Source organism: Cherax quadricarinatus, chromosome 67 (genome assembly GCF_038502225.1).
Source record: "Cherax quadricarinatus isolate ZL_2023a chromosome 67, ASM3850222v1, whole genome shotgun sequence".
NCBI classification, from domain to species: Eukaryota; Metazoa; Arthropoda; class Malacostraca; order Decapoda; family Parastacidae; genus Cherax; species Cherax quadricarinatus.
The window spans coordinates 14,522,593-14,534,824 of NC_091358.1; the positions used below are offsets into that span (position 1 = coordinate 14,522,593).

At 39.0% G+C, this 12,232-nt stretch overlaps 1 protein-coding gene across 10 annotated transcripts in view; it reads right to left on the reverse strand.

The window, feature by feature from the left end:
* LOC128699669 (serine-rich adhesin for platelets-like) overlaps nt 1-12,232 on the reverse strand; it is a 1,564,428-nt gene that overhangs the window by 158,418 nt on the left and 1,393,778 nt on the right. For all 10 annotated transcript variants that reach the window (XM_070099420.1, XM_070099418.1, XM_070099410.1 and 7 more), the window contains one exon: nt 6,289-6,444. In XM_070099420.1, the coding sequence (XP_069955521.1) occupies nt 6,289-6,420 (132 nt within the window). In that variant the 5' untranslated portion in view covers nt 6,421-6,444. The remainder of the gene's footprint in view (nt 1-6,288; nt 6,445-12,232) is intronic.

Sequence of the window (12,232 nt, forward strand, 5' to 3'; positions counted from 1 at the left end):
ATGCTTGTAGACATTGTCACCAGAAAATTGACAATAAATAGAGGTGCTGAGAGCTCCAAAAGGTTGACTGTAATCATGACAAATGAATCGACCAGTGACAATGTAGTGAGGGACCAAGTGTTGCTGGCAAGGTCACTCCACGCTGAAATGTAAACTATTCATGGCTGTATCCATGTGTAGTTCATGAAACTCAAGTTGTGCCTGACAATCTCCAGGAAGAACTGTGGAAGAGACACTGTAAATAAATAACTCGATGCATACAAGCACTAGAAATTCTCCCTGCAATGAATAATTTCGGACATATCAGCGAGTAAGCAAGTACCATGGTAGAACACTATTTTCTGTGTTGCTTATTTGTGTTTGAAAGAATATTAAGAACTGAAGCAAAGGTACTGTGTTGAAATGTTAACCAATGTTATCTCTGCTAAGTGAGATATTGCTAGTAATTCTCTGTACTGTGGACTTTATCCATGGATATAGTTGACGAACTGAACTTGTAGACAAGTGATGATCAAGTCAGGTTATGTTTAATGCCAAAGTGGCGAAAGAAGTGAAGACGTCCAATGTCATATCTTCAATCAAGCCACCGATACCAGCTTCAATGATGTGTAACGTCTAGGGCTCCTGCTACAATGAGCCATGTAAGTTCTATTTCTCCCAGCATCAGCCTAATCATCACTGCAGTGCCTAGGGTCAAATATTCAGAGAGTAGATCTAACCATCGTTGGTTAGTAGGGCTAACCAACTCCCAAACACAAGTAAGAGATATGGTATCACCTAGTATAACCTGGATATGTTGTAATATGTCAGGAGGGCATGTTAATTATAGTAACCAGCTCTATTACAGACCAGCGGGAACTAAGATAGCCAACATCAGGGGTTCTGAGCTTACAACAGAAAGATGAGTACCCTAAGACCAACAATGATGTTTTAATATTGTACTCATTCATATACTACCCTAAAATCTCCCACACTAATATGATAAGATGGTAGTACCTCCATGGATGATTGCTGTCTACCAATCAACTGCCAATATCTTACATTCATATGATAAGATGGTAGTGCCTCTCTGGATGACTGCCAGTTACCAACCTGCCCGTTTCACACTCATATGCCAAGATGGTAGTACCTCTGGAAGGCTGCTATCTGCCAAGCTAATATCTGTGTTTCAGAATCTTAGGACGAGATGAAAGTAACTTACCTGAATTGTTGATGTCTACTAAACTACATCCTATATATGATATAACTATGACCTCTGTATAAGAACAGAGTTGATGACCAGGCAGTGACTGAATGAGCAGGGATGAACACAACACTTTGTTCATCCCGGTATGTTTGTGTTGTGTTCATCCCTGCACATGTTCCTTCAAACTGTGTAGCGATTTATTTCTGTGAGCTGAACTGGTGTTCTTGTAATTTTAAGGTCACAGTGATGATGACCCTACTTACCTGAGGTTGATGCTGGGAGTCACGACACCCACGACCCAGTCCCAGAGCAAGTCTCTTGGTCACTGGCCTGACCAATCCCGCTGTTGGCGCCAGCAGCATGCAGTCCAGCGTATGTATGCATCGCAGACCAACTAATCACGAAATGACTTGAGAAACTTATCACATTCCCTCTTGAAAACAGCACGAAGGGAACATGGTGAGTCTTGGTCCCCTTACACTTATCAGGCTCTCTCTTAGTGTATTCATTGCACCCTTGCTTTTCATTGGAGGAATTTTGTACCATCTGAAAAATTTCTTGCTGTCATAGGGAATGATTTCAGTGTGCATTTGGAGCCAATCCCATCAGAATATTCCAGGTGTAAATTATGATTCATCTTTCTTGCCTAAGTTGTGAGGAGTACAGTTCAAGAGACTTTTAAGTGCTCACAGTAGTTCATATGCTTGACCAAATTTATGCGAGCAATGAAGGTTCTCTGTACATTTATCCTGCCTTGAATGAAACCGTTAGCACACAGCAATACTCCAGTCTGAAGAGAACACGTGACTTAAAGATAGGACACGTGTGCAACAATTTGGTATCTTTATTATCGAAATGTTTCACCTACACAGTAGGCCTCTTCAGTCAAATATAGAAGAGGCAGCAGAAGCAGTGACATAAAGATGATGTAATCAGTCCATCATTGTTTGAAAATCTGGAAAAATGTGAAGCTGAAGCATCAGAATGGAGACTCATAGAGCAGAAACTCTTGAAGATGAAGTAGAGACTCATAGAATAGAAAATCTTTATGAAGTAGAAAGAAGAAAGTAAGAGGTGAGAGGCACTGTAACAAGCCCATGCTCAAATAGGTTCCTCTCAAATTCAACCTTTCTCACTCATAACTAGTAGTTAGTTCTTCAGCTTAGCATTGTTCCAAACTATAGAACTCTTCTCTAGGCTAAGGTACTGACCACTTCAAATTACAGCTTCAAGGGTGATGGACTGATTAAATCATCTTTACATCTCCATTGCTTCTGCTGCCTCTGTATTTGACTGAAGAAGCCTACTGTGTAGATGATATAAATATAAATATATAAATATTTATATTTATATATTTATATTTATAAATATAAATACAATATAAATACCTAGGTGTTGCACATGAGTCTTACTCATCAACTTGTTGGTATTATGTATCATTTGCATAATTATAAGTGACCTGAAAAGTATCATCACTAGCTTGGCATCTTTTGTTTTGAATGTTGAAGTTATCCAGCATATCATTTTCCTTGCAGTTGTAATGTTTGAATGTGAGTTCCTCTGACATTGTCACTCCCAGGTCTTTCACTATAAAATTCCATTATGTGGAATGATCTGAGTTGTTAATGAGGGAATTATCAACAAACCCCTGGTTGTCCTCAGGAGAAAACTAGACAAGTGTCTTGTCAGTTCTTAACCAGTTGGTGCAGTTAGCACCAACAGCCTGGTTGATCAGACCATCCACTAGGAGGCTTGGTCAGGGACAGGACTGTGGGAGGCATTAACCCCAGATTGTTATTCACAGCAGATCTATCTACCTGGAGTGTTCTGAGAGTTAATAATCCTCAATGTTAATGGAAGAAATTCTTGTAAGTATTGTCTGAGTTTACATGATTTACAATGTGAGGGAAAAGCCAGCAAATTGGGCTAGTGGTATTTCAGGTTCAGAGAGACTGTTACAGAAAGTCACTGCCCACGCTGCCATGTATCGGGCCACTGTAAAACACCAGATTTATTTGGGTCTGAGGTTTTTAAATTTCTACTCCTGGTAGAATTAACCTTACCTGGTTTGGTTGGGAGTTGGGGTTATCACTTCACCTCCACTCTTTTCCTGATCAAGTAAAGTGATCAACCAGGAATATTATTTAGTTTTTTTTTTTAACCTGGTTACCACCCTTTGCCTTTAATGTTATGTACTTTAATAACCATTTTGTAACCAGTGTTTTTTTTTTTTTTTTTTTTTGTCATTGCAGCTCTGCTGCTGGCATGATCTTCCACAGTAGACACTCGACATTTTGAGAGCTAGATCCCCGGATATGGAACTTAGTGAAACATATCGATTCCTCATTTCTCCCTTACGATCTGAGGTGAGTTTCTGTAAACCAAAAATGACATGAACTTCTCCACCACTTCTACCACTGTCTACAAAGGATAAAGAACATCATACCTTCATTACATCTGAAGAAGACATCCTGGATTAAGAAAAATCTGTCTCAAGATCACACAAACTTCAGATGGTAAATTTTATGATGTTTAATTAAATACTTTTTAATTTTTTCATCATTATTTTTCCTCAATAAGCTATTTATTATTTTTTCCATTCTTCTGATCAGAAGGAAGGCATTCCCCTAACAACATGATTGATGCAGGTGAAAGGCTCTTAACCCAAGGAAATGAAGCTCTCAAATCCTGGATCAAACTTGATTACCTTTCCTGTTAAGCCAATGATTATACTCTTCCTGACACTTGTTTTCTCCAGGCTGGAATACAGGAAGGCCTCACTTTACAATGCTTCACTTTAAAGGCATTTTGTTAATACAGCAGTTATCAATTATACCCATTCTTCATTTGTTCAGACTTCCTATTCACAAACCATACCACGGGTGGGGATAGAACTCACGATCAGAGACTCTCAAAACTCCAGACCATCGCGTTAGCCACCGGACCAGCTAGCCAGCTGGTCCAGTGGCTAACGCGACGGTCTGGAGTTTTGAGACTCTCTGATCGCGGGTTCTATTCCCGCCCGTGGTATGGTTTGTTTGCAATCGTGTCATTATGATTTTGTGAGTCATGTTAACGGCTTTGAGGGGACTTAAGCTAGTTCATCACGGTCATGCTAGCTGGAGATTCGTCTGTAAAAACTTGCATTTGTGGTCACAGTGGTGCCTATGCTAACCTTCCTATGGTGTAGAAATGTACCTAGTTGGATGAATCTTACTGTGGCTAGTTGGTCCAGTGGCTAGCGCGACGGTCTGGAGTTTTGAGACTCTCTGATCGCGGGTTCTATCCCCGCCCGTGGTATGGTTTGTTTGCAATCGTGTCATTACAATTTCGTGAGTCATGTTCCTATTCACCATTCACTATAAATTAAGAATAAAAATATTTTAAGGTAAGGCCTGGTCACAGACTGGGCTGCAGGGGCACTGACCCCTGAAACCCTCTCCTGGTAAGTAATGTGTGTACTCTATATGCATTTTTTAGACCTAGTTCTATTGATCACTTAATATATGGTAATGTAAACATGTTATCAGGCTTTTATATGCATTTGAAAGTAAAAAAAGCCATGTTTCACTTCACAGTAATTTTTGCTTTACAGTAGTAGCCCAGAACCTAACCAGCTGCATCAGTGAGACTCCTGTATTGCTGTAATGGGTGTAAAGGACCAAGACTCTTCAACATATGGTCATTTTTCATGGTTGAAAAATTACCAACAGTCCCCTATCTACCTTCAAGAGGGAACTCCATAGTTCCTCAAATCACTTCCTGATTAGCTGAGTTGTAGTGTATAAGTTTGTCTGCACTGCATGTGGCCAGAGTCAGATAAATATTTTGTAGACCCCTGGGCTACAGGTACTGTGAGGACCACAGTGATATTTTCAAAAGGAAAAAAATTAATCACAAGAATCAAGAGTTCATCATATAGGTGATGCAATAACATACTATTATTATAAACTTACAGTAACTGTGAACACTTTTCATTTTATCTCTGGAGGCCCTCCAACTGGCAAGCCCGTGCCTTAATCTGGCCCTGCATATGGCTGGCACCAAGAGCCTGGTTGCTCAGGCCAGCAACCTGGAGTTTTCATTTAGGATCACCAAGGTGTAGGGAAGAGTGACCCCCAAGACTGACAATAGATAACCTACAGGTTGTCATTCCCCAGGCAGCTGCTGTGTGACTTACACTTTCCTGTGAGCATCACGTTAGTCTTGACTGTAATTACTTTGCACATCTTACTGCACAAGTGTTAATCACTTAACTTAAAAAAAAGGTGAGTAACTTAAGGGGCATGCAAGTTCCCCATCTTCTAATAACATGTTCATTTTTCTACTATAATCTACCTTGTCCATAATTACCATTGCATTTGCTTTGTCTGTTTCGTAATTGAATCATTGTTTTTCACAAAAGCATTTTAGAATATAAATATATCTTTGTATTATACAAATTTTGATTCATTTATAATTAATATTCTACTGTACAACTATGAAATAATTACTTTCCTACTGCACAACTATGTTATACTATTCCTTAGTATTAAGCAGAATGTAAGCCAATAATGTTAAGTTGGGCCATAATGCCAAGGCATAATAGAGGTTCTCTTTGTACTGCAACCCACTATTGTATATACACAATCTCAATGTACTGTTTGCAAAGACATTAAATAAATAAATAAATAAAGAAAAATAAATAAGGACAATTGTCCTCAAAGATTTGTTAAGTTATACCATGAATTAAGGAAAGATCCTAGACTTACAAAACAAAGCAAATGCAATAGTAATTATGGACAAGGTAGATTATAGTGGAAAAATGAACATGTAATTAGAAGATGGGGGAACTTATGTGCCTCTCACAAGCCTTAATAGGTATAAAGAGGTAACACACAACAAGCCTCAACTTCAGGCGACTTCTCACAAGGAGTGAAAGAAATGTCAACTATAGGTTTCGTGTATATTATGTTGCGCTAGTTGTGCTTAGTCTGCCCAAAATGTATATGCATGCTAATGGCTTTCTTTGTGCTGAAAAATATTTTATTATGTGTAAACCACACATTATATACTACACAAAGAAATAAAATTGTTTGTTTGCCCCCAATCACCTGACTGACCTTTGCTTTAAACTTAAGAGTGGAAGTTTTCTTGAGTGGAGGCGTATTGAGGCGTCTGCTGCTGCTGCTGCTGCCGCCACCACTACCACCCTGCTGCCGCCCCTTGCTCTGGGTCCTGGAGCCAACTTTCATTCCTTCACCAATCCATGCTTTAGTCTGCAAAAGAAAACAATAAACTATACTTCTAGCTTTGCAGACAGACCAACACATAACTAGAAAACAAGCTCTGTAAGGAGCACCAGAAAAATATCAAGAGTTGATAAGGAGACACTTCAAAACATAAAAAATAATGAAGAATTAGACACACGTGCAACATCTGGGTATTTTTATTTGTAAACATTTTGCCATCCAGTGGCTTTATCAATACAAGGACATAAAGTGAAGAATGTATTGTATTGATAAAGCTACAGGATGGCAACCCCTCCAGGGAGGTTCCTTGATGCTAGTGAAGGGCTCTTGATCTAGGGAATTGGATTTGTTCTCCAGTTCCCTGAATTGAGCCTGAATACCTTCCATCCCCCCCTCCACATGCGCTATACATGTATAATCCTATGGGTTTAGCACTCCCCCCATGATTATAATAATACAGGATGGCAAAATGTCTACCAATAAAGAAATCCAGATGTTGCGCATGTCTAATTTTTCATCTTGTTGGTACTGTATACCATTCGTGTACTACTTGTGCTCTAAGTTAACATTTTATTAAATTCTTTACAATGGTCTCGAGGACACCCAGATGTTTTAAGCACACTTTTACAGTATATTCTGTAATTGTATCCTAGGATAACCCGTTTAAGTCAAACAATGTGACTTACTACTCTCATCTGGGATATTATTTTGTGCTTACACCTCCTTTGAAGGCAGGAAATATATTAGAGCTGGAAAATGCACAGAGATAATTTACTGCCTGAATAAACATAGTGTCTAAAGCTCTGGGAATGCCTCAAAGTATGAGGGAGAGAGAAACCCGTCCATCTGGTTGAGTAGCTGGAACAGCGACTCAGCCAGATGAACTGGGAGCACAAACCACAGCCTTCTGATCTAACTACAGCCTCTCCTCACTTAACAATGGAGTTCCGTTCCTAACACCACATCCGTAAATGAATTCGTTGCTAAGTGAGGAGCATACTATAATGGTAATGGGTTTGTGTCAACCATCTCTGATATTGTTTTAATGTCACCTTTGCACCATTTAGTATATTTTTAAATGTTTATACAGTAGTGTACTGTACAGTAGTGCCCCACTTATACGGTAGATTTAGGTTCCAGGTTCCGGACATTGCCGGAAAGCAGAACGCCATTTGTTTCCACTTATTAATGTCAGATAATAAGTTTACACTAGGGTCGATGGTGCTCGTGCAAGCAGCAGATCCCAGGGCAACTTGCTGCTGTTTGCAATGGCTGTCTACCGAGGAGAGACAGGCACCTAGCAACATCTGTTGTTGGGGCAATGGATGAATTCCCTGCTATGTTTGTTAACTGCTCATTACTCTGTAATTTGTCTATGATTGTAATCATGTGATAACGTGTTTATCATTCATTACCTTTGAAACTTGTCATGATTTTGACCAGCTCTACCTGGAGCTCATTACCTTTGTAAATTCTCATGATTAATGTGTTTATGATTCATTACCTTTGCAATTATTCATGAGTGTGACCAGCTCTACCTGGAGCTCATTACCTTTGTAACTTGGTCATGATTATGACCAGATCTAGTTCATTACCATTGTAACTTGCTCAGCTATCAAAACTTTGGAGTCCAGTCCCTGGACCAATTATGTACCTCTGTAATCTTTTGACTACCGCCCACAGGATGGGTATGGGGTGCATAATAAACATATTAAACTAAACTAAACTAACACTAATATATATTAAGTCAGCAATAGAACAAGGCATTAAAAAACAATAAAAAGTAAAATACATACACAGTACACTCATTACTTACCTTAAAATATTTGTAGTATAGTGTAGGGAGAGAAGCGAGTAGTGTTTATTGTAAGAAGTTAGGTGTGGTAGGTATGGTAGCCAGCCAGGCCACCCCATCCCACCCCACCCACACATATACTTCGACATTTAAAGAGCCCCAGAGCGATAAAATGAATATAGTGCACACTCATTACTTACATTAAAATATTTTCAGTCTTAATGGTCTTAAATATAGAATGCAAGGTGAATAGTAGGGTAGGCAGGTATCGAATAGTGCTGTAGGTATCGTAACGCCATCTGGCCACCCCATCCACACATTATATACTACGCATTTAAATCGCCCTGAAGAGGTGAGTAAACGAGATCAAATGAATAAACGAGAGAGAATGAGTACGAGAGAGGACAGACGTGTTAGTATAAGAGAAAACGGAGTTTGTGAGGCTAACTGCATTAAATCACTTCTTTCATAACAAAACCATAATGTAGAAATGAATTGGTGTATGTACACCATTCACATACCTTGCAGAAGATAAGCAGAGCAGCGTATGCTGTCAGGAATTTATTTCATTTCGTCCTTTTTCTATCATTTAATCGCTACACTTTTAATGCTGCTCTCTTAATGTTACACTGTGTCACTGAACTTAACTGCTTTAAACTCCACATCTTGCACCTGTACTAGTGCACAGGTACACATTAAAATCACTAAGAGCATGTTATTAGTCTTGAAGACGCAATATTAATGAAAATAATAATATAAGATGCATTAAATGTGTATAAAATGTTAATATAACATTTTGCTTAATCCATCTATGATACTTTTTCAAAATTATATAATAAACACGCTACATAACATATAAACACATAAATTAACATAAATATGAGATGTTTTTCCAGTCGGCTTGTCGGAGTGAACAAAAACTATTTGTGTCCGGGCTGCTAACAACAACAACAACAACAAATGGTTCGTTTACAAAACTCGCAAACCTTCTACTCTCTCATTCTCTCTCTCGTTTATTCATTTAATCTTGTTTACTCACCTCTCACTCTACATTAAGACTACAGATATTTTAAGGTAATTAATGACTGAACACTATTATTATATTAATAATAATAATTATTGTTATTATTAATTTAGGGAACTGGAGCACAGATCAAATTCTGTAGATCAAGAGCCCCTCACCAAGGAACCTCCCAAGAGGGGAATTTCGCATCCTGAAATTTTGATCGTATGCAGATGTGAAAAATTGACCAAATGACTGTTTGTATCCTGGAAAATTCGCATGGTGGGGCTTTCGTAAGCCGAGGTTCCATTGTATATATAAAATATGAAATACTGTATCTTTAAAACACTTGAAATTCTGGAAAGTTTCCAAACATAATGGAGAGATGCGGTGCTCACGGAAAATGTAAACAAACCGGGTGGTGTGCGCCATATCAGAAAGACGCGGAGCCGTATAGAAAGTTTTGATCATAATTTGAAATCACCGTATTAGTGGAATGCCGTAAAGTGGGGCCCTACTGCATATTGTAATAAATAGAATAGAGGAAATCAGTTCTAATATACTTTCATTATTTAGATATGCATACTGGTCAGAGAGCCCATCATAAGGCCGAGTTGTCAGTAAACGAGTATGTCGCTAAGTGAGGAGAGGCTGTGTTGTACATACAGTGGACCCCCGGTATTCGATATTAATCCGTTCCTGAGAGCTCATCGAATACCGATAATATCGAAAACCGAATAAATTTTCCTCATAAGAAATAATGAAAATCAAATTAATCTGTGCAAGACACCCAAAAGTATGAAAAAAAAAAATTTACTACATGAAATATAAAGTTTAATACAATAGAATAATTACAATAACAATAAAATAATTGACACTTACCTTTAATGAAGATCTGGTGATGATTGATGGGATGGAAGGAGGGGAGAGGTGTTAGTGTTTAGAAAGGGAATCCCCTTCCATTAGAACTTGAGGTAGCAAGTCCTTTTCCAGGGTTACTTCCCTTCTTCTTTTAATGCCACTAGGACCAGCTTGAGAGTCACTGGACCTCTGTCGCACAACAAATCTGTCCATAGAGCTCTGTACCTCCCGTTCCTTTACGATTTGTCTAAAATGGGCCACAACATTGTCATTGTAATAGCTGTGTTAGGGTGATTTTCATCCATAAAGGTTTGCACTTCAACCCACTGTGCACACATTTCCTTAATTTTTGAAGTAGGCACAATGTATTCCACAACTGGTATAGGCTTCTCAGGGTTAGCCTCAAACCCTTCAAAATCTTTCTTAATTTCCATACTAATTCTCACCCTTTTTACCACAGGGTTGGCACTAGAAGCTTTCTTGGGGCCCATGGTGACTTATTTTGCAGAAACAAGCACCAAACACAGTGATAATATGGATATGGAATGTACCTAATGTATCCTTAGATGCGCGCACACTGGCTGGCTTGTAAACACTAGCACACAAGGGGCAGTTCAGGCCACATGTGGACAGTTCTCGTACGAATCATATCGAATACCGAGGAAAAATTTTTGCGATATAATGCATCGAATACCGGATTTATTGAATACCGATGCCATCGAATACCGGGGGTCCACTGTATGTCTTACTTATATAGAGAGAATATATGCTGGACTGAACACATGGACTCCAGACTGAGGGACTGATTACCTCAAACTCCTCCTCATTTTCCACCATTCTTCTCTGTACTGGACTGAAGAACCCACTGACTGGCAAGACATTTCTACAATAAAGATTCACAAATGTTGCACAAGTGTCTCATTCTTCAACTTGTCTGTTTTCTAAATGATTTACATCACAATAGATTATTCAGGAGCATCACAGCATTTCTTTCTCAAATGTTATCTCATACTAGATTAGATAAGTAAACCATACCCCGGCCGGGATTGAACCCGCGGTCAGAGAGTCTCAAAACTCCAGCCCGTCGCGTTAGATAAGTAAATTTTGCCACCAAAGTGGCTGGTTTATTGTCCATCTGATATCCATCCTCTGGATGGTAGCGCAAGGGCATATGGATACACAAAAGGCCTAAGAACTGGGCCCCCAAAAGGGTTAACAAGAGTACATCTGGACTTGCATCTACAGTTCACTTATCTGTTACAAGCAAATTTAGGAAATTTGCTTAATATATTTGGTATCTTATTTTCAATAATAAGATATCTTGACATGTCACATAGATTATTATACTATTTCTATATTCCTCAATGTGGACAATTAAGCACATAGTGTTCAAGATAGTGATCACAGGGCTGGTCACATACTTAGCATTTGGTTTGATCATCATCTGCATCTCCCAAACTGCCAGAAACTTACCTGGCCAGTACAACATCGGTCATTCTGTTCTCATTGCAAGTTACTCCATAACGTACTCATATTAGATATGGTGCAGCTGCGTGAATTTTTAAAGGCTGTAATTTCTTCACTTACACCAAGAATATTGCTAAATGTAACTGCTCTACAAATGTGAAGTGTGACAGCTAGCATGTTTCTCAGTAAGTGGCTACAGTGTAAGGTTCTTCTCAGTGCTTTGGAAATTTTTCAACTGCACTATGCTATGCCATGGAAAAACGAGAGCAAGTGCTGCAATACTCTTGCCAGTATATCTGCAGTCAAGGTTCAGGAGCCATTTAATGGACTTACAAAAACTATACACCTCAACACAAATCAGGGAACGGGTGGGGGTTTGAACCTATGGCAGGCGAGTCCTAAAACTCACAAGCCAGTGCATTAACTGCTGGACCAGCTTTCTCTATGATTCATCCAAATAGGTATACTTCCATACACCACAGGGAGGTTAGCATGGACCACCACTGTGACCATAAATACAAGTTTCTTACAGATGAATCCCGCACCAGCGTGGCTGGGATGTGCTCTAGCTCCAAGTCCTTTCAAACCCGAGATCATGACTCCCGAAATCATAATAACACAATTGAAAACGTGTTATAATGATTTACACCTGAACATGTTGAGGTGTTGGTGTTGGAAGACTCAGACAA